The following is a 22,490-nucleotide window of genomic DNA, read 5'->3' on the forward strand; positions in this document are numbered from 1 at the left end:
TCAAAACATAGCGAAAGAAGCCCGTGATTGTTGGCTGTTAATTCAGAATGCAATAACAAATTTGATAGTTTAGTTCGTTGATTGTTGGTGTTAATTGTTGGCAGATTTGATAATGTCGCAAGTTGATGGATCGAGTCCGAGTGACATGCCTCCACCCCCCACCACCAACAAGTGGTCCAAGTCCAACCGAATCGGTTCAAACAACCTCAAAGAAAAGGAAAACCGATAGGAAAGAGTCGGATGTATGGAAACAATTCACCCGATTTGAAGACCATGAGGGAAACAAGAAAGCAAAGTGCATGAAGGAGATGATGTGGCCAATGATCATTCTATGGAGGTTGAATCTTCTTCACAACAAGAGCATGGCACTCCTTATTTATTGGTGGACAAGTATGAGAAGCAAATAATGCTTGAAGGAGATGATGTGGCCAATGATTTGGATGTGTGCTTGAATGAGAAAGAAAGAAAGGTGCCTAATGTGAAGAACTTTGATTTGTTGACTTGGTGGAAGGTCAATGAACCTAGGTTGCCTATTCTTGCCAAGCTTGCCCGAGATGTGTTGTCGGTACCCGTTTCTACGGTTGCATCCGAGTCCGCTTTTAGCACCGGGGGAAGGGTGCTCGATCCTTTTAGAAGTTCTTTGAATCCTACTATGGTGGAGAGCCTCATTTGTGCCCAAGATTGATTGAGGAAGGGAAAGGATCCTATTACAGTTGAAGAAGATTTGGCGTCCATTCGAAAGCACGAAGAAGGTTAGTTATATATCAAATGAATAATTTCTTTATATTTTATTTATTATGATTAGCTTGTAACTTATTTCATTTTATTTTGTAGCTTTGAAGATCCTTGGAGTTGGAGTTGTCATAAACAAAGAATCAAATCAAGCCGGTGTAGACTAGAGTGAAGATTTGGAAAAATGTTGGAAGTTTGAATGTTGGAATTTGGATTTCATTTTATTTTATTTTATGACTTTATATGTTGGATTTTGAATGTTGGAAGTTTGGAATGTTGGATTTGGATTTTTAATTTTAAATCATTTTTTTATGTATAAATATTTGTATAAATGTTTGGAATTAGGTGGAAAATGAAAAAACTGCACAGGTTTCGGCCGGTTCGGTCGGTCGGCCGAAAACCGACAATTGGCCGGTTCGGTTTTCGGCCGGTTTGAATATGGTGGGTCGGTCGGTCGGCCAATTTTTTTCTGGACCGGTCGGTCGGTCGGCCGGCTAAAAACCGGTTGGTCGGTGGGCCGAACCGACCGATGCTCACCCTATGCTAAACTTTAATTATCATGTGTGTTGGACTTTGATGATTTATTTTGGGCCTTGACTTTTTTTAATTAAACTTTACTGGTTAATAAACAAAGCTCATGAGTTATTTTATGTGAAAACTCAATCCATATTTTTAGAAATCGACATATTTTTTTTAAGGATTTATTTACTTTTGCCATTAAAAAAATGAATTTTTGGAAAGATGGAATCCAAGTTTACTCAGACTTCAATTCTGCATCTGTTCAACCGACGCCATACTCCAGCTATGCATCTGTTCAACCCACCCCATAGCCCATACTCCAGCTATGCATATGTTCAATCAACCCCATACGTAATACTCTTCACACCTACCTTCTACTATTCACTTCTTCTTCTTTAAAAAGAAGTATCACACTCAACACAAAAATTTTACCCAGCTCAAGAAATTTCAAACGGTATGCTTCTCCCCTCATCAAATCATTTTTCTGCAATTCATTTCAGACTCCTTAATCAGCCAAACTTTGCATTCTCTTTGCAGAAATCAACCAACAGAATTTGTAGAAAGGTTCTACTTTAAACTTCTTTAACTTCAGCTCTTACTTCAATATTTCAGCATGATTTAAACACTCAACTAGACTTTACAAACCAACAAATGCATAAGGAACAGCGGCGCTCCTCGTCGTTGAAGAAGAGGGAGAGGGTCGGATCGAGTTGTGAGTCTGTAGGAGAGAGAGAGAGAGAGTCTAGGGCGGCGGCGTGAAGCCGCTGGTGTTTGTCTGGCAGAGTCGAGAGGTCGAGGGAGGCGGCGGCAACTCCGCCGCTGCCAGGGGAGGAGACGGCGCAGGGTGCGTCTGTGTGTGAGCGTGCTCTGTTTCCAGAGAGAAGAGGGTGACCGGCGGCGGCCGATTTTGCTCCGTGTGAGTCGGTGTGTGTGTTAGTGAGATCTGCAGCTCGTGTGTGTGTGTTTCAATTGTTGTGTGTGCGTGTTTCAGTTTGAAGGAAGAGAGGGAATGAGTCAACGCAAAGTTAAAAGTGAGAGGAAGGAAATTTGCGCTAATCAGATTGGGCCTTGCTCTATTTGGGGTTGGGCTGTTGTGAGTCTTGTAGGCTTTGATGACCAGGAGTTATGAGTAAAACTATAGATTTTGCTTAATTAGGTAGGCTTACTTTTCAAATGTATGATTGAGTTATTAAGTTCTAAATGTTTCAATGACATGTAAACTGTTTATCCAATAAAATATTTTGTGCATTCTGCTCCGTTTAAGGCTCGCAATTCATGGATCGATCGAGGTTTTTTTTATAACCTAACACTTTGTTTGAGAATTGTGTACACTTCTTAGTTGTTTCGGTGGGTTGATCTCCATCGGACACTAATTTATATAAGAGGCGTTATAAGAGTGTTTGACGGGATGTGTTTCGGAGCATTGTGTCACAAATGGGAATTTGGCTGGGTTAGACCTTCAGTTCAAGTAAGTAGGAGTAATGGATCCGTCGGCGGCTAAAAGGTCCGGGATCACAGCGAGTAACTGATAGGAAGTGTGACATGTGTGTGCAAATGAAATAAATGTTTTAACATGCTTAGAAGTTCTTTATTTTAAAACCTTTTAAGTTATGTCAAGTATGATTGGATAAACTATCTTTACGAAAATATGAAATGTTTCAGAAAATGCATGCCCACTGAGTACATTAGTATTTAACCCAAATATTTTCAACTGTACTTTTCAGGTTGATTGGCTAGTGCGCTGACGGGACTGAGTTGAGGCTAGGGTTCATGTTAGATTCTCAACTAAAAACTTGTGATCCGAAGGGGCGTAGTCTGACTTGTTATCCTATTATTTGATTTCAACAAGGTTTTCCCATGTTTATTTTTATGAATTAGTCGCACCTCGATTATGTTTATTCATTCAAGATTTGGGGTGTGACAAAATTTGATAAATCTTTCTCTTATTTTTGTCTCTTATTTTTTAATAATAGAATTTTCAAAACCACCTTGCAGCTATCATTTATGTTGAACTATATATAACTTGTATCTAATCAATACTCAATGCGCACCAAATTATTCACGAAATTCGTATCACGTCCATGCAGATGAGATTTGAATGCCACCATCATCATGATGCTCCAAGTTACGGAGTTGATCAAGATCTCAACGATGATGATGTCGCCCATCATCATTATCATGATAAAGTCAACCATGAGATTCAACCATTTCATATTATTGGAAGAGGAGTGCCGAAAAGCAACGACTCCACTCCAAGGAAACTCAGGTGGTTGCGCTCTCAAATCATCGGCGGCTCAGCTGAATTCGATACTCCTTTTGGGCGGCGCCAACTCACTTACGCCGATCACACCGCTTCCGGTCGCTCCCTCCACTACATCGAGAACTATATTACAACCAAATTACTTCCCTTTTACGGTAAGTATGTCGCAAAATATATCATTCAAGTAATCATTGACTCACGCATTTGAAATTTACTAGTATACCAAATTTCGTGTATGACTTTATGTTTTATTTTCAATTTTTTTTTATGCTTTTTCATCTGTCTTTCTTCATCTATTTTAATTCCATATGCTTTAATTTAATTTTATAATCATTAACTAAAGTTTATTCACTATATAATTATTTTTTATCATTTAATTTTATTTTTATTAGTTAATAATATATTATTAGAGTTAATAAATCTAAATTTCTTTATTTAATATTCAAAGAAATAAAAACACGCTCGAACGCATAGCCCTCTGGTGCCTCGAACCCAAGGTTGCAGGAAAATTGTTTTAACAAACTGTCCTTTGTCGTAATGGTTAGAGGAAATTCATTTTACTAACAAATTGTCTATCATCAATGTTTATTTTGTAAAGGAAGATCAATAATATTTTTTCTTGACTAGGCAACACGCACACGAGCGATAGCCACGTGGGATACCATACGACGACAATGGTGCACGAGGCGACGAACTACGTGAAGAGATGCTTAGGCGGCGGCAAAGAAGACTCCATAATGTTCTGCGGGTCGGGCTCGACGGCGGCGATCAAGCGCCTCCAAGAAGTGATGGGAATCACCGTTCCCTCAATTCTAAGGGAGAGGGTTCTAAAATGCATAAGCAAGGAAGTGAGATGGGTGGTTTTGGTAGGCCCCTATGAGCACCATTCCAACCTCCTCTCATGGCGGCAGAGCCTGGCCGAAGTGGTGGAGATCGGCCTCGACCACCGTGGACACATCGACATGGAGGCTCTACGGAAAAAACTTAGTTTCTACAGGAATGAAAAACGAAAAATTCTTGGCTCTTTCTCTGCTTGTAGCAACGTCACCGGAATTATCACTAACACCCGCGCCGTCGCCCGCCTCCTTCACCAATACGGAGCGTTTGCATGTTTCGACTTTGCTGCATGGTCATTAATTCTTCCATTTCTTCCGAATCAATCACTTTGTTTTCTTTTTAGGATTAATTTATATTTTGTTTCTCTAACTTTCAAATATTTTTCAAAAATATATATACAACTAATATCTTTAATTTCTTAAAAATCCTAAACTTTTGAAAAAGTTTAATTTATGTTTCTCATTACAAAAGTCGACGACCAATATATGTTTGTATGTTATGATTTTGCATGCAGTGGACCGTACACGAAGATGGAGATGAGATCGTGCAAAACAGATGGATACGATGCAATATTTTTGAGCCCACATAAGTTTGTGGGAGGTCCAGGTACACCGGGGATACTACTGATGAGCAACATCCTTTACCAGCTTGGTTCATCAGCTCCATCAACTTGTGGAGGTGGAACTGTTGATTATGTTAATGATTTAGATGAAAAGGCAAGTGATGTTATCTTCTCCATAAATTATAGTATTGAATATAACTAGTACGTCCGCTCGTGCGATGCACGACTAATATTAAAAGTGAGTGATATTTTAAATAAATAAATATACATATTAAATGTAAGTAAATATAATTGATATTGTGTATAAATATAAAAATCATCAAATATCAAAAGCAAGTAAATGATAATGAGTATCATTATGTATCATATAATAATCTAAGATTTACTCCTATAAATTTATACAAATCTAAATATCACCTTTAAAAATTTACTTTTAAGCTAAAGAGTTCTAAAATGAACAAATTATAAGTTTAATTTAAGTTTTTTAGTCGCATAAATATTAAAAATGATGTCTAATAAAAATACTACTATAAAAATAAAATTAAATTAATAAAGAAAAGGGAATGAAATAGGGAAAAGATATAACCGTGAAATTCAAAAGAATGGATTTAGGAGAGAGAAGATGATAGATGAGAGAGGAGAGAGAAAAAGAAATAAATTTATGACTTTAAATGATAATAACTTATTTATTTTAAATTTATTTTTTGTAATTTTTACATCAAATTAAAGATCTTTTCGTTATCTTTAGTTTAATATCCATATTGAATATATTTTTATGAATTAAAATTGATGATTTTTAAAAAAGAAGCAAAATTGAAAAAGAAAGATGAAGAAAGAGAAAATTTGGTGGGAAAAAGTTTACGTTAAACTGGTGTTTTATATATTATATAGATTATGATCAAATATTGTGATGTCAATGTCGTACATATATATGTATGGTCTACATAGGGATAGGGGGTAGGAGGAGATCAGGTTGGCGTAAGGAGTTAAGAGTTTGGATAGTTATAGGTGCGTTGTATTTAGTATCCATTATTACCTACATGGCTACATAAGCATTTGGGTAGTTAGGTAAGCATGCATATATTTAGTTAATAAGTCAAGTTTGGATAGATTGGTCTGACTAGTATTTACTTTTTATAATTGATATTCCCTCCGTCCATGAAAAAAAGTTTCATTTGGGGTTCGGCTCGGGTTTTAAGAAAGTTGTTAAAGTATGTATAAGTGATATAAAGGTATAATTTGTAGGGGTATTATTAGTATAAAAAAATAGAATAAAAGTATATTTTTAGTTAAAAAGTGAAATAAAAGTACAATTTATATATATATATATATATATATATATATATATATGATGCATTGTTATATTAAAGGGCCATTCGGTTTGAAGGATTAGATAGGACTAGATTAGATTAATCTTATCATATCTTGTTCGGTTAGATGGATACGGCCCGTGATTCAATCTTGGGAGAATGCCACATAGGATTAGTCTTGGTGTATGAGTCTTGGCTTACCCCTTATGACAAAATTAGTTTTGGGCCAACTTAATCTTAGGTAATATCGGACTAATTTAATCTCGACAATCGAAATGCATAGATAATAGAAGAGGGATGGATTCTACCTCATCCCATCTTAGTAGTACTATATACAAATTTTATGTACATAGTACTTTAGTAGGCTATTAGTTTAATTATCCTGAAATGATTGCAGGACACCATATATTTAGATGATATAGAAGAAAGAGAAGACGCAGGAACTCCACAAAACATCCAGAAAGTAAGAGCCGGCTTAGCTTTTTGGATCAAAGAATACATAGGTTACAATGCCATTGACAAACTAGAGAAGAGCTACATACAAAGAGCTCTGCAACGATTCACTCCCAATCCCAATATTTTGATATTAGGTAACGGCGATGTGAAGAGACAATCCATCTTGTCTTTCCTCATATACTCGTCTTCACGAAACAACACTAGAGGAAAGCCGCTCAATGGCTCCTTCGTCGCCAAACTTCTCAACGACCTCTTCGGCATTCAGGCCCGTGGGGGCTGCGCTTGTGCCGCCCCTTACGGCCACCGCCTACTTAATCTCAACGACCACCACTCGCTTGCCTTGAGATCCTTCATCAAACAGGTCAGAGAACATATATATATATTCCTATTATTAGGGTTAAGTAATTAATTATACTTTCTTTTCGATCTTTTAAACTTTTTCAAATTAGATTTATTCTTAAATTATAGCTCGAATTTTTTGACTCCATACGTATTAACTTCTTAGCTTGAATTTAAAAATGTTATATATGTAGCTTGTATTTATTCACGTTGTTCATATAATAGCCCGCATCGAATTTTTCGATCATCTAAAGCTGACAAGGATAAGAGCTTATCAAAACTTCGAGCCAAAAACTGTGAAATTTTGGAAATTCTAGTCTATTTCCGACCACAAACTATATGGTCCACGTTTGCTTTAGTTGTCAAAAAAATAAAATAAAAATTGATGCGCTATTAAATTAACAATGTATATAATATAAGCCTTAGTTTGTAATTTTATTTTATTTATTTGAACTAAAAAGTCACTGCAAGGTAAATGTTCAGACTATAATTTAATAGTAGCCCTCCAAAATATCTAGACCCTTGAATTTTTATTTGTTTCAATTCTAGTTTTGAAGATGGTGCAATGGAAATGTGTTTGTTTAGAGAGCAATGTTTACTGACGAAGTCGTCGTTTGAGCTTCGCGCAAATAAAATATCCTATGCCCACAACTAGACTAGCTAGTGGTAAGTCCAGAGTCGAATCCATAGGGAACTGAGCAATAACTCCTCCTGTAAGGGTGTCACTAAAAATGGTTTGTATTTTGAAGGGTTCTGACCACAGCGTGCTTATGGGCAGAACAGGGTTTCCAACCTAAACTGAAATACAAATGTAGATAAATCAAATAACAAAACAATCCTGACTTAGGTTCGAATCACTAAACATGAACTAGGCACTCGATCATTGGTGCAAAGATAAATTACTATACTCGCATACCAGTGGTTATAAGCATAAGAATTGTTGCGCCCCTATTGTCACTCGTCACGCACGCAAAAAACCATTTGCCCAATCTATCCTTTCAGTTTATGATCCCTTAGAAGGTTTAGTTAATGGAAATCAACTACCCCGGGCAACATCCACGCTCTCTGGGATGGCCTATCGCTAGTTGTACTTTGCCCAGAATGCTTTAAAATTTAGATAGACCCACTTGACTCTTACGCAGATATTTCACCGCAGTCACGGCTCCAACACTCGTTGTACTATTTTGGAGGTCGATGGTGTTTCGCCTAGTGCCCAAAGTTTACTTGTGGCCAAAACTCCCTAGTTAACTAGTGATCAATCAATTAACCAAGTTGTTACAACCCTATTGGAATCAAACCTAGTGTATCGGAAATATGCTCGTATAGTGATTATGCCCAAATTAGAACTCTCCAGTTAAGTGTTCATGCTTAGATCATCTTGCCCAAATCAGAATATAAAACTAGCCAGACATAAAGTAAATAACAAATGCAAAAGACATGATTAAAAGCAAACTGAAAATACTTAAAGAAGTAAACGAGTACTTACGGCCAAAAGTGCCGCAAAGAACATATGCGAAATACCCTAGAACTACGCCCACAGCCTGGGCAAGCTTGAACTCCAAGATTATTGTAAACAAAATAAACAACAGTCGGTTTTTCAGCACCCTTGGCTTCAAAAGCTCTTCGGGTATATATAGGGGCGACTAGGGCAACAGAAGGCCCAGCCCATGTTGTTGCGGCCGGATCCATGCAAGGCATGGAGATGCTATCCACTTTCAGACCTAGTATCTTGAAGATTTGTTTCCTTCCGGATAAGGCGGAGGTTTAACCTCATCGGTCTCTTTTGGATGCTGCCGCCTTCGGCCCATATCAAGCGCCTACTTCACAGTCCTGCCTCGCCCGTCTGCTGTGCTTCCGACTTCCTTCCCTGTTCTCCTCCTCTTGCCTGTCAGCTTCCGTGCGGTACTTATGGGCATAAGGGATGGTTTTGCCTCCGAATCCCCTTTGCTTCCGGCACATACCTCTTTCACGAAAGGTGACAACAGTTTTGACCCCTAGAGCACCTTTTGCCCACAAGCGGGTCCTGCCAAAGAACTACGCCCTCCCAGGCGACCAAACGACACAAAACTAAAGGAAAAGACTCGATCTAGACCTAAAACAGACACGAAAACAGAGCACAAACTTGGGCTCATCACACGCACACACTTTAAACACGATTGTCCTCAAGCGTGCACGTATGATTTTGCCCAAAAGCAGACACAGACGAAACAGAAGAACAAAGCTAAAAACATAACCAACAAAGCATGCTATAATTTCTTAGTCATACAATAAATGATGATTAAAAAGAAAAATTAGTAGCAAGATCAAACAAACAACGTGCCATCAGTTGAGTCAGGATCAGGTTCTGGGCATGAGGATGTTCCTCCATTTTCACTCTCTCTCTCAAGTGTTTAGGCTCGTGTTTTCACTCTGGACATCTTGTTGGGTTCTGACCATAAGCTTGCCTATCTTCTATTGTCTCCCCTTTAGTCAAAGCTCTAAGTGCATCTCATTAGGTCTTTTAGGGGTTGTAACGTGGCTTAAGGCATAAGGTGAGAAATTTTTGGTACGAGGCTAAGGTCATTCTGAACTTCATTCTGGGCAACAGACTTCCAAGATTTTTCAAATCCTTGCCTATTCTTGCGGGCCTAAGCACATACTTCCCATTATTCTTCTCTTTTTTTTTTCTTCTTTTTTTTTTTTTCTTTTTCTCTCTTTTTCTTTACGGACTTTTTCTCTACTTTGGGATCAGATTTCTCATTTTTGCAATTTTTTGCGCTAGTCCTGCCCATAAGGTCCACTACACTATCTTCCCTTCTTTTGCCCTTAAGTTCAGTTTGACCGGGACGGCTCAATTCTGGGCAAATTTATAAGTGAATTCAAATGAATTATTAAGCTCAAAAGGGTTCACAAGTGATAGATGTAGGGTTGGTCAATTTGGCTTTATGGGCTTAAGAAATAATTACCTAAATCATTTAACGCACTTAGACTATGTACACAGGGTTCGACTAAGAATCAAGGCAAGTTCTAGCATTACCCTAATCAAGATATCAATTTCACACAAGAAAGGAAAGGCTGCTTATGGGCATAAGTCAGCGCAGCTTAGCTCAAATCCTCACAAGGTAATATGCCCACAACCCTATCCATCGTCCTCAACTACATACGGCACAACAGTTTGGAAAAATCCTACTTACATAATCGAACTTAAAAACCATCAAAACTTGAACAACCTTGAACATATATCATGCTGACTCGAGACTCTACTGAAACTAAAAAGAAACTGGGTCTTCCCTCCCACTCACACACTTTGCCTTGAGGCAAAGGGTGTGAGAACAAGGATTACCCAGTACAGAAGCAACAAGAGCCTTGCCCCCCCCCCCACCCACACACACACTTTGCTTTGAGCAAAGTAGGTGTGTGGAGGGGGTCAAGGAAAACAAACAGACTCCAACGAAAAAGGGACTACGAACACACAAGTGGCCAATGCTTTGGGTGCCTGCACCAAGTGTGTTGCCTTTTGGGCAAAACACCGGTGCAGGCAGAAGGTTACCCTTCCCTTAGCATTGGCCAGACAGACTCAACAAAAACAAACAACACAACATAAAAACAAAACAAAACAAAAGACACAACAACTAAAAAAAAACTAACATCCTAGGGAGGGTGAAAATTCAAGGGGCAGGTGCAGGTGGGTACCTGAAACCCTGGTGCTTGAAGAAGGCCAGAAGGGCCTTTTGGGTTGCAGCCAGCGCAACCTGGGTCTCCACAACTCTGGACTCAATCCTATCCAGCTGGTTCTCCTCGTCCTCTGACTCCGATTCTTCCACCTTCTCTTTTCCTTTGCCCGCAGCAGGGCTTTGGCCTTCGGCCGCCGAAACCTCTCTCTCCTCTGGGTTGGTGAACTTGGGCACACCTCGATCCATCCTCACGTCCCTCATGCGGATCAAAGCCTCAATATTGAGCTTTTCTGCTTCGATCCGGGTGTTTCCTTCCTCGATCTCGATCTCGTTCAGTTGGGCAAATGCAGTGGTGAACTGGATGCATGAGAGCCTTTGATTGGGTTTGCTGATGATGGACTCTATATGCTCGATCAGGAAGGCTCCGAAGTTGAGCTTCACCTTGTTGTGCATTGCCCAAAGGATGTAGAGATCCTTTATGGACATTGCATTCCCACTATCCAGTTTTCCAAAGAAGGAGTATGAGAGGATGCGGTGGCACATCCTTAGGGCAGAATCGCGGATTCTATGCCCCTTGACCTTTTGGGTCTTGAACTGCCCTCCATCGCCAATGTCTGCCCACATGACATCCCATTCTTGTGCAGTGAAGGTTGGGATTCCTCTATTGGCGTCCTTGCACTCTTTCTTCTGCATGTCCTTTAATTTCACCATCCCCAAATTCAGGTTCAACTCATTCACCGACATATCCCTGGTTTCCCCCTTCATAGAGAAACTCATGCCCAGAGGGCCACAAGCAGGGTTGATGTCTACCTGCATTGAGTCGAAAACCTCCTTTACCACTTCCTCGTATGCGTGCCCTGGCCATTCCAGAAATGCCGTCCATCCTATGTTGGCAAAGTACTCCTTGATTCTTCCCACTACGCCCAACTGCTCCAGCGACTCCATATCTGGAATTTTGGGCACAGCAATCCCCTTTGTCGTCTTCTTCCTGCTTCTTGGGGCGGACGTCGGTTCTCCTTTGATCATCCGGATTGGGGTCGGATTCATCACTTTCCTCCTCCTCTTAGCTGGTGTCTCCTCTGCCTCATCGCCGGATTCTCCTTGCTCCTCCTGCAGCACTGAACCCGAAGGTTCATTTATCTCGTTTGACGAGCCTTCGACCGACGTGGCCGATTTCTCGGCCGTCGGTTGCTTTCTCTTTGAGGCAAAGGGAGTTTGCTTCCTTTTGGTGGACTCTTCTTCGTCTTTCTTCGCCATTTCCGGTGTGGCCTTGCCCTCTCCTGTGACTGCATGTGGTTCATCGGTGCCAAGGGTTGGCACGTCAATCTCCACCGTGAGTTGGTCGATGACGTTTTCATCCACCGGCGAGGGGCTCTCAGCTTGCGGCAGGGTTTTGGACGATGGAGTTGGGGTGGTTTCCATTGGAATGGGTTTCTGACGTGGGGTTTTTCTCGAGGTTTTGGATTTGGATGGTGTGGGGCTTTCTCTGGTGAGGTCAATTTTTGTGCCTTGGGGGATTCCTCTGAGTTTGTTCTTTGGCCTTGTGGAGACCATGGTGGCGGAGTGGTGGTTTTGTATGATAAGGGCCGAGAAATGGGGGTAGTGATTATGGAAAGTTGGATAGTTTAGGGTAGTGACGTCGTGGGTAGGGGTTTTAGGGTTTTGATGATAGGGCTGACAACTGTCACTTGATGTGACGTACGTCAGGCGGTTTTAGCCACGTTTTGCCCGAGAACCCTTCTTGCCTTTGGATCAAACGTCCCACCTTTGTACTCCTCTTGCCCAAAACTGCTTCTCTTAATTCCTGCACACAGAAATTCAAACCCCCGCGAAGGCGGGAAACTCAAACCTGCCCACTGCTGTGGGCAAAACCTAGTTCCTAGGCAAAACAAAAGAAGAACAAACTTGCGAAAAGAAAGAAAAACTTAAAACACCAGGTTACCTCCTAGCTAGTGCTCTATTTATCATCCTGAGCATGACGTAGTACATCCAAATTAAACCAGGTGGTTTGTGGTTGGGGAAAGATCTAGCTCCTCCCCAACGTTTGGTTCATGCCCATAATAGGCCTTCAGTCTCTGTCCATTGATCACTAAATTATTAGCACAAAATATCGCAACTAACACGGTGTAATTGTAGCACATAAATAGTAACCAGATATCGTATCCACAGGGATTGACACAACGAAACGACTTTATCTATCTCCTAAACAGACTATGATAGTAGACAGGTAAACAAAAGTAGAAGATTCAATTATCTTAAACTAAAACACAAATAAAAAATAAAAGTACGTAGGAGAAAATCAAATATTAAAAGCAACTGATCCTAGGGTAGTAAATTCATTAATTAAATCTATGCAATAAATCTATTAATCCTATGTACCAATTTAATCCAGTTATGATGAGAGATCACTTAATTAATCAATCACTCTCGCTAGAGCAGCAACGATCGTAGATTAGTAAATTATCTATCTCCGTTAGGTCTCAAGAAAATCTACTAACTCCCAATAGCTCCTAAGAATAGCTCCCTATAATCAACCTATCTCCGCTAGGTCTCAAGGTTAAAATCATATCATACATTCCTGAATCCGCTAAACAGTTATTTCCGCTAGGTCTCAAACCGAATAGCTAAACATGCAAACTATTGATCAGATAATTCACAAGAAATTAAGCACCAGGAATTGTGAATCATAAACTGGAAGGCACAAAGGTATTAACAAATACATCACATAAATTCAATCAACTATTTACAAACCCTAGAATCAGCTAAAGGAAACTAGCCAGACATGCTTAAATAAAACATAAACATAATTAAATAGAATGCAATTGTAAAAACTGAATTATATAAAAACCGAATGAAAAACGATTGTAGCGCTTGAATCTTCAATCTTGATCCAAGCCTTGAAAACTAGAAAACAATAAAAATCTAAAGCTAAAAACTAAAGTATGAATGCTTGGGTTCGGGGGGTTGGTGCTCTCTTCGAATAGGTCAAAAGAGAACCTATTTATAGATTTCAGATTTCCTTCAGATCACCATGGAAGTTGCCATGCAAAGTGGAATTCTAAAGGTAATAGAATCATGTGAAATAAGGCAACTCTCCAGCTGGATGTGCGCTTCTGGAAAATACTCCCACTCGTGCTAAATTCGCAGTTCTCGCCAGAGGAATGATGATCTCTCTGGCATTCGCCAGAGGAATTGGTGATATCTCTGGTACTTCGTCAGCGGAATGGGTCACCAGCGGAATGTCTTCCGCTCTGGTCTTCTTCAGCTCTGGCCTTCCTCCGCTCTGACTTTCTTCAGAGGAATGGTGACTCCTCTGAAATTGAGGACTTGACTTCTCTGACTAGCGACTTCTCTGACATGTTGATTTCTCTGGCGAAGTGATTTCTCTGGCGATTCCTCTGCACTGGAGACTTGATTCCTCTGACTCCAGTGCAATGGTGATTTCTCTGCTCTGGAGATGTCGGTTCCTCTGGAAAACGCCAGATTCATCCAAATTCATCCAAAACTGCATTCTTCCATCTCGAGAGCCTAAATCTCCTGCAAAGCATAAAATACACCATAAACGCACCAAATTCCAGAAGATTATCTTTAAACACGCACGTATAAACCCTCAAAAATAGAGTAAATTAAGCATAAATCATCCATTCACCTTGAACACTGCTCCTGACTTTAGACTCTTGACTTCGACGGCCCCATTCGGGAATTGGCTTGTACTTCAAAGGGTCCAGTCCATTTGGTACTCAGCTTGCCTTTGGCAAATTTGAACCGCGTTTGGTACAAGAGTACCTTTTGCCCAAAGTTGAACTGCTTGTTTGTGATTAGGGCATCGTGGCTTTTCTTCATTCTTTCCTTGTAGAGCACTGCATTGTCGTATGCTTCTCTTCTGATTTCCTCCAACTCTTGGATCTCTAGCCTCCTTGCTTGCCCTGCCTTGTTCCAGTCATAGTTCACCTTATTGACTGCCCAAAAAGCCTTGTGCTCCAGTTCTACCGGTAGATGTGTCACCTCTTGCCATACACCATTCTATATGGTGACATTCCAAACGGAGTCTTGTACGCGGTGCGTTATGCCCATAGGGCATCTTCCAGCTTTAAACTCCAGTCTTTCCCTGTTGGGCCAACAGTTTTTCGTAGGATTGTTTTGATGATGCGATTTGATAGTTCTGCCTGACCATTGGCTTGCGGGTGGTAAGCTGTTGAGACTCGATGTTGAACGCCATATTTTTTGAACAGGTTTTCGACCGAGAAATTGCAAAAGTGGGATCCCTGGTTGCTGATGATTGCTCTGGGCACACCAAACCTGCAAAAAATATTAGTTTTCAAAAAACTCACCACTACCTTTGAGTCGTTCGTCGGGGAAACCTTTGCCTCCACCCATTTGGAGACATAATCCACCAAAAGCAGGATGTACAAGTTTCCTCTTGAACTAGGTAGGGGTCCCATGAAATCCATTCCCCATATGTCGAATATCTCCACGGGCATGATGGGGATCATGAGCATTTCATTCCTCCTGGTTATGTTCCCTTCTCTTTGGCATTGTGGGCAGTTCTTGCAAATAGTGTAACTATCTTTGAAAATTGTTGGCCAGTAAAATCTGCATTCCAAAACTTTGGCCGCAGTCCTTTTGTGCCTAAAATGTCCTCCACATTCCTTTGAGTGACAAAACTCTAGAATGCTTCTCTGTTCTTCCTGTGGGATGCATCTTCGTAACATTTGGTCCCCGCATTACTTCCACAAATATGGTTCGTCCCAAATATACTCCCTACTCTCCTTGGACAATTTCTTCTTCTTGGCGTAAGTGTACCCGGAAGGCACCTATCCAGAGCATAAGTAATTGCACAAGTCTGCATACCAAGGGTCTTCCTTCCTTCCTTGGACATGGAACAACTGCTGATCAAGAAACATCTCTTTGATTGGTTTCCCCTCATCTTATCTCCCAATCCTGCTCAAGTGATCGGCCACTTGATTCTGTGCCCCAGCCTTGTCCTTAATCTCAACGTCGAACTCCTGCAAGAGTAGAACCCATCGGATCAATCTGGGCTTTGACTCCTTTTTGGCCAAAAGGTACTTCAGGGTCGCATGATCAGTGTAGACTGTGGTTTTTCCTCCAAGCAAGTAGGACCTGAATTTTTCGAAGGCGAACACTACTGCCAACATCTCCTTCTCTATTGTGGAATAATTGATTTGAGCCCCATTGAGGGTTTTTGAGGCATAGTAGATAACATGACTTTCCTTTCCCCGCTTTTGCCCAAGAACTGCCCCTATGACATATCCACTGGCGTCGCACATCACCTCAAAAGGCATCCCCTAGTCTGAAAGTTGTATTATGGGTGCGGAGATCAGATTATTCTTCAAGATCTGGAAAGCCTCCTTGCAGTCTTCATCAAAATTCCATTCTACTTCATTTTGGAGCAACCTTGTCATGGGTTGAGCGATTTTTGCAAAATCCTTGACGAACCTTCTGTAGAAGCCCACATGCCCAAGAAAGCCTCGCAATTGCTTGATGTTTGTTGGGTAGGGCAGCTTTGCTATAATTTCAATCTTGGCTTTGTCCACTTCTATCCCTCTGCCTGAGATCACATGTCCGAGCACAATCCCTTCTTTGACCATAAAGTGGCACTTCTCATAATTCAAAACCAAACTCTTGTCAACGCACCTTTTCAGCACCTTTTCCAAATTAGCAAGGCATGAGTCTAAGGTTTGCCCATAGACGGTGAAGTCATCCATAAACACCTAGATGCAATTTTCGAGAAGATCTGAGAATATGCTCATCATGCACCTTTGAAATGTTCCAGAGGCGTTGCATAGCCCAAACGACATCCTTCGATAGGCAAAGGTGCCAAAAGGGCAAGTGAACGTAGTTTTGCCTTGATCCTCCTCTGCAACCCAAATCTACATATATCCCGAGTATCCGTCCAGAAAACAAAAATATTGATTTCCCGCAAGTCTTTCGAGCATCTCATCTATGAAAGGCAAAGGAAAGTGATCCTTCCTTGTCTTCTAATTGAGCTTGCGGTAGTCAATACACACCCTCCAGCCGGTTTGTAACCTTGTAGCAATCAATCCCCGGAACTCATTCTCCACTACTTGTATGCCAGACTTCTTGGGCACAACGTGCACTGGACTTACCCATCTACTATCGGATATTGGGTATATTATGCCCAAATCCAGTAGCTTGAGTATCTCCTTCATCACAACTTCCTTCATGGCTGAATTTAGCTTCCTCTGGGGGTCTCGGACTAGGATTGCATCTTCTTCTAGCAATATGTGATGCATACACACTGTAGGGCTTATGCCCTTGATATCGGCAAGGGTCCACCCAATAGCTTCCTTGTATTTACCCAAGGTCTTCTTGACCTTGCTTTCATCTTCGGGTGTCAACTCTGAGTTAATGATTACGGGCAAAGTGTCATTATCGCCCAAGAAAATATACTTGAGATGTTTGGGCAGAGATTTCAGTTCGAGCTTGGGAGCTCTATGGAGTGAATGCACCAATCGATCTTCCTCCTTCAAGGTAGGGATGTTTAGAGCTTCCGTGTGGTTGACTCATTCGCTCCAAAAATTTAGCATTTTCATCGCCTCTTGCAGTGGTTCCTCCTGAATATCTTCCTCGGTGATACTATTCTGGATTATCACATCAAGAGGTTCCTTGAGTATTGTTCTGGGCAATACCTTCTCAACCACCCTGTCGATTATGTCGACACTTTTTACCATCTCTGTGTCAGTTAGATGCTTCATGGCGTTATATATATCGAATGTTACTGTCTCTCCTTCGAACTGACATGTCAATTTGCCCGTATCACAATCGATGCGTGTCCTGGCAGTTTTTAGAAATGGTCTCCCCAAAAGCATAACCGGGTCGCGTGCTTTTGACTTCCCCATGTCAAGGATGTAGAAGTCTGCTGGGAAAATGAGTTCCTCCACTTTGACCAAAACGTCCTCCAGTATTCCCTCTGGGTACACATTTGACATGTCTGCCAGTTGAATTACCACTCGGGTAGGCTTCAGTGGTCCTATCTCCAGGTCCTGATACATGGATAAAGGCATAACATTGATGGATGCCCCTAGGTCAAACATTGCCTTATCCACCTTCATGGTTCCTATCACACAAGGAATGTAGAACATTCCTGGATCTCCACACTTTATGGGCATATCTCTTTGCAAGACTGCGGATACTGACTCGCCCACCTGAAACTTGGCATCATCAGTATATTTGACCTTCCGGGTGCAGAGTTCCTTGAGGAATTTCGCACATCTGGGCATAGAGCGTAGTGCGACCAGAAGAGGCATATTGACTTCCACCTTTTTGAAGATTTTCACCAATTCGGTTAATTCTTCTTTTTCCTGTTCCTTGACCATTCTGCCTGGAAAGGGGATTATGGGCTCATCATGTCTCAATTTCTCTTTGCCTTTCTCTGTTGCCTTCTTCTTGGCTTCCCTCTCTTGGGCTAGTTCTTCCTCATCTGCCGATCCCATTCCAACTTCCTCACTAACCTCTGGTTCCTCTTGATTTTTCTTTCCAACTACCTCAGGTAATTCCTTGCCACTCCTAAGTGTCACAGCATTTACTTTCTTCACATCCACTTGGGCAGGAAGTTCTCCTTGTTTGCTTTCCAGGCGAGCCACTGCTTGGGCAAGATGTGACAATTGGGCATTCACATTCTGCATCCCTCATCTTGTCTTCATTATGAATTTTTCGATCTCTTGCTGGAATTTCACTTGTTATTCCAGCATTTACTTTCTTCACCTCTCTTGGGCTAGTTCTTCCTCATCTGCCGATCCCATTCCAACTTCCTCACTAACCTCTGGTTCCTCTTGATTTTTCTTTCCAACTACCTCAGGTAATTCCTTGTCACTCCTAAGTGTCACAGCATTTACTTTCTTCACCTCCACTTGGGCAGGAAGTTCTCCTTGTTTGCTTTCCAGGCGAGCCACTGCTTGGGCAAGATGTGACAATTGGGCATTCACATTCTGCATCCCTCCTCTTGTCTTCATTATGAATTTTTCGGTCTCTTGCTGGAATTTCACTTGTTATTGCGCCATTTGGTGCACAAGTTCTGACAGGGAGGATCCTCTTGCCTGTTGAGGTTGTTGCGAGTATTGTTGTGGATTGCTCGTTTGCTCTTGGTTCGGTCCCAAATAGTTGTTATTGCCATACCTGAGGTTTTCGTGTTGTCTCCACCCTTGATTGTTGTATTGCTGCCTGTATGGTTCGATGGTTTTTTGATGCTGCCCCCAATTATTTCCTCCTGGTTGTTGCCCAATAGCATTAATTTCTTCATCTTCGAACAATTGTGGGCATTCATCAGTTGCGTGTGAATTTGCCATGCAGAGTTGGCAGGTCTTCACAGGTTTCCGAATGTTGGGGGCCTCTTGGTTGGATGTTCCTTGGTTCGTCATGAACTTCTCAAACATATTGCATAGCTTATCCAATTTATCGTCTTGGGCAGAAGGGTTTGGTGTTGGAGCAGTCTTGACTATTGTTCCTTCCTCATCTCTGGACTCCTCTGCCATATCAGCTATGAGTTTGAAAGCCTCTGCTGCAGATTTGTTTAGGATCGATCCTCCATAGGCGGCATGCAACCACTGTCTGTCTTGCCTTCAAAGTCCTCCCACGAAATACCAAATAAGGTCATGATCCGGTATTTGATGTTGTGGGCATTTGGCCAACATTTGCTTGAACCTCCCCCAATACTCGTAGAGGATTTCTCCTGACCCCATCTTGATATTGCTTATCCGGGTCCTCAAGTTTTGGATTCGGGCTGCTGGAAAATACTTCTCCAAGAACTTGCTCTGCAACTCCTGCCAGGTCCGAATGCTTCCTTCGGGCAAATCGTACAGCCACTCCCTTGCTCCTTCTAATAGAGAGAACGGAAAAGTAAGGAGTCGGATGTACTCGCCAAGTGTTTGGCTTGCGGTGCGCACTGTTCCACATGCCATCTCAAAGTCCTGAAGGTGCCTTTGAGGGTCCTCCCCGAGCATATCATTGTACTTGGGCAAGATTTGAATCAGTGTATGCTTCAGCTCCCAGTTTCCAGTGATCTCCGGTAGCACGATGACTGACGGACGGAGGTTTAGATTGTTCGGAAACATCATGTCCCGGAGGGTCTTATTAGCGTTGTCATTTGCTACTTCTGGAATTTCTGCCATCTCTCTTTCTTCCTCTAACTGCCTTTGTCTCTCTCGTGCCTCTTATTCCGCCCTGCGTCTGTTCCCGTTGTTCAGTCGGACTAGTCGCTCAATCTCCGTGTTGAACAAAAGGTCTTCGTTACTTGCACTCCTGGTACGACGAAGCAACATACATTAAGGCAAAACTCACACTAAAATCACAAAAGAAATTACTAGCGCTCTCAGTTCCCCGGCAACGGCGCCAATTTGACAAAGCCGTCGTTTGAGCTTCGCGCAAATAAAATATCCAGAGTCGAATCCACAGGGAACTGAGCAGTAACTCCTCCTGCAAGGGTGTCACTAAAAAGGGTTTGTATTCTGAAGGGTTCTGACCACAACGTGCTTATGGGCAGAACAGGGTTTCCAACCTAAACTGAAATACAAAGGTAAATAAATCAAATAACAAAACAATCCTGACTTGGGTTCGAATTACTAAATATGAACTAGACACTCGATCATTGGTGCAAAGATAAATTACCATACTCGCATACCAGTGGTTATAGGCATAAGAATTGTTGCGCCCCTATTGTCACTCGTCACGCACGCAAAAAACCTCTTGCCCAATCTATCCTTTCAGTTTATGATCCCTTAGAAGGTTTAGTTAATGGAAATCAACTACCCCGGGCAACATCCACGCTCTCTGCGATGGCCTATCGCTAGTTGTGCTTTGCCCAGAATGCTTTAAGATTTAGATAGACCCACTTGACTCTTACGCAGATATTTCACCGCAGTCACGGATCCAACACTCGTTGTACTATTTTGGAGGTCGATGGTGTTTCGCCTTGTGCCTAAAGTTTACTTGTGGCCAAAACTCCCTAGTTAACTAGTGATCAATCAATTAACCAAGTTGTTACAACCCTATTGGAATCAAACCTAGTGTATCGGAAATATGCTCGTATAGTGATTATGCCCAAATTAGACCTCTCGAGTTAAGTGTTCATGCTTAGATCATCTTGCCCAAATCAGAATATAAAACTAGCCAGACATAAAGTAAATAACAAAGGCAAAAGACATGATTAAAAGCAAACTGAAAATACTTAAAGAAATAAATGAGTACTTACGGTCAAAAGTGCCGCAAAGAACATATGCGAAATACCCTAGAACTACGCCCACAGCCTGGGCAAGCTTGAACTCCAAGATTATTGTAAACAAAATGCACAACAGTCGGTTTTTCAGCACCCTTGGCTTCGAAAGCTCTTGGGGTATATATAGGCGCGACTAGGGCAACAGAAGGCCTAACCAATGTTGTTGCGGCTGGATCCATGCAAGGCATGGAGATGCTATCCACTTTCAGACCTAGTATCTTGAAGATTTGTTTCCTTCCGGATAAGGCGGAGGCTTAGCCTCATCGGTCTCTTTTGGATGCTTCCGCCTTCGGCCCATATCAGGCGGAGGCTTAGCCTCATCGGTCTCTTTTGGATGCTGCCGCCTTCGGCCCATATCAAGCGCCTACTTCACAGTCCTACCTCGCCCATCTGCTGTGCTTCCGACTTCCTTCCCTGTTCTCCTTCTCTTGCCTGTCAGCTTCCGTGCGGTACTTATGGGCATAAGGGATGGTTTTGTCTCCGAAACCCCTTTGCTTCCGGCACATACGTCTTTCACGAAAGGTGACAGCAGTTTTGACCCCTAGAGCACCTTTTGCCCACAAGCGGGTCCTGCCAAAGAACTACGCCCTCCAAGGCGACCAAACGACACAAAACTAAAGGAAAAGACTCGATCTAGACCTAAAACAGACACGAAAACAGAGCACAAACTTGGGCTCATCATTTACTTTGAGTGATACGATAAATTGATAAAATATATGATTTTGTATTTTAAAGGATAAGGTTATCAAATGAGTTCAAAATTAATAATCAATCAACGTAAAAGGTAAATTAGGTTAGTTTGAATTATTTTTCATCAATCCACATTCTATCACTCACAGTAAGGACCCCCTTACTGGATCTAAAGCCCTTCTGCATGTCATGTTTCTTGACACTAAAAGCTTGCTTCGGTTATTAGAATTGAAAAAATAAACCGGGGTATTTTGAAATTTGTGATACATTTAACTTGTTTTAACCATAAAGAGGTTGCAATACCCTTATGTGCATCCTCTCTCTCTCTCTCTCTCTCTCTCTTTCTCTCTCTCTTACAAGTAGGGTAATTAATGCAGGGATATGGTGGAGTAAAGCCTGGATGGACAAGAGTGAGCTTCCCATACTACATGGCGCAGGAAGAAGTGGAATTCATTCTAGCATCCATCGAATTCATAGCTATATATGGCCAGAGATTTCTGAGTTTATACCATTTCAGCTGGAAAAAGGGATCTTGGACTTTTATGAAAAACATTAACTCACACAATGATCAGTACGGCTTATCTTTACCAACTAGGATCAAGCCATTCAACATGAAACAAAATGTGGCCTTGAGATACACGAATTATCTGGAAACTGCAAAGCGCATTGCCACCCTTTTACCCAAATTTCCACACCACAGAGAAACTCCACAAGATATAGATGTTGATCTTGTGCCTTTTCGAGTTTAATTTGTACATATTATTGTTATGCATGCTTACATAGAATGGTTAGGCTAGCATTAGTAATTATTATTGATATACTTATATTACTTGAAAATAGTTTATATTTTATATTTTAAATAAAATTTTATTTTAGCCAA

At 41.4% G+C, this 22,490-nt stretch overlaps 1 protein-coding gene across 4 annotated transcripts; it reads left to right on the plus strand.

The window, feature by feature from the left end:
• The first annotated feature begins 1,500 nt into the window (after window positions 1-1,500).
• LOC130989004 (uncharacterized) lies at window positions 1,501-22,490 on the plus strand. Of its 4 annotated transcripts, none has more exons than XM_057912988.1 (7): window positions 1,501-1,705; window positions 1,789-3,100; window positions 3,339-3,666; window positions 4,139-4,640; window positions 4,863-5,064; window positions 6,618-7,037; window positions 21,988-22,490. In XM_057912988.1, the coding sequence occupies exons 3-7, from the start codon at window positions 3,339-3,341 to the stop codon at window positions 22,357-22,359; spliced, it is 1,824 nt and encodes a 607-aa protein (XP_057768971.1). In that variant the 5' UTR covers window positions 1,501-1,705; window positions 1,789-3,100; the 3' UTR covers window positions 22,360-22,490. The 4 variants fall into 4 exon arrangements, with proteins under 4 accessions (XP_057768971.1, XP_057768972.1, XP_057768970.1 ...); XM_057912989.1 differs by having other exon boundaries at window positions 1,864-3,100; XM_057912987.1 differs by having other exon boundaries at window positions 1,501-3,023.

Source organism: Salvia miltiorrhiza, chromosome 6 (assembly GCF_028751815.1).
Source record: "Salvia miltiorrhiza cultivar Shanhuang (shh) chromosome 6, IMPLAD_Smil_shh, whole genome shotgun sequence".
NCBI classification, from domain to species: Eukaryota; Viridiplantae; Streptophyta; class Magnoliopsida; order Lamiales; family Lamiaceae; genus Salvia; species Salvia miltiorrhiza.

Bases quoted from the DNA above. Each gene is read 5' to 3' on its own strand.
- LOC130989004 (XM_057912986.1), top strand. From the start codon at position 3,333: ATGCAGATGAGATTTGAATGCCACCATCATCATGATGCTCCAAGTTAC. The intron at 4,641-4,862 runs GTCATTAATTCT...TTTTGCATGCAG, and splicing joins TGTTTCGACTTTGCTGCATG to TGGACCGTACACGAAGATGG. The intron at 7,038-21,987 runs GTCAGAGAACAT...TAATTAATGCAG, and splicing joins TGAGATCCTTCATCAAACAG to GGATATGGTGGAGTAAAGCC.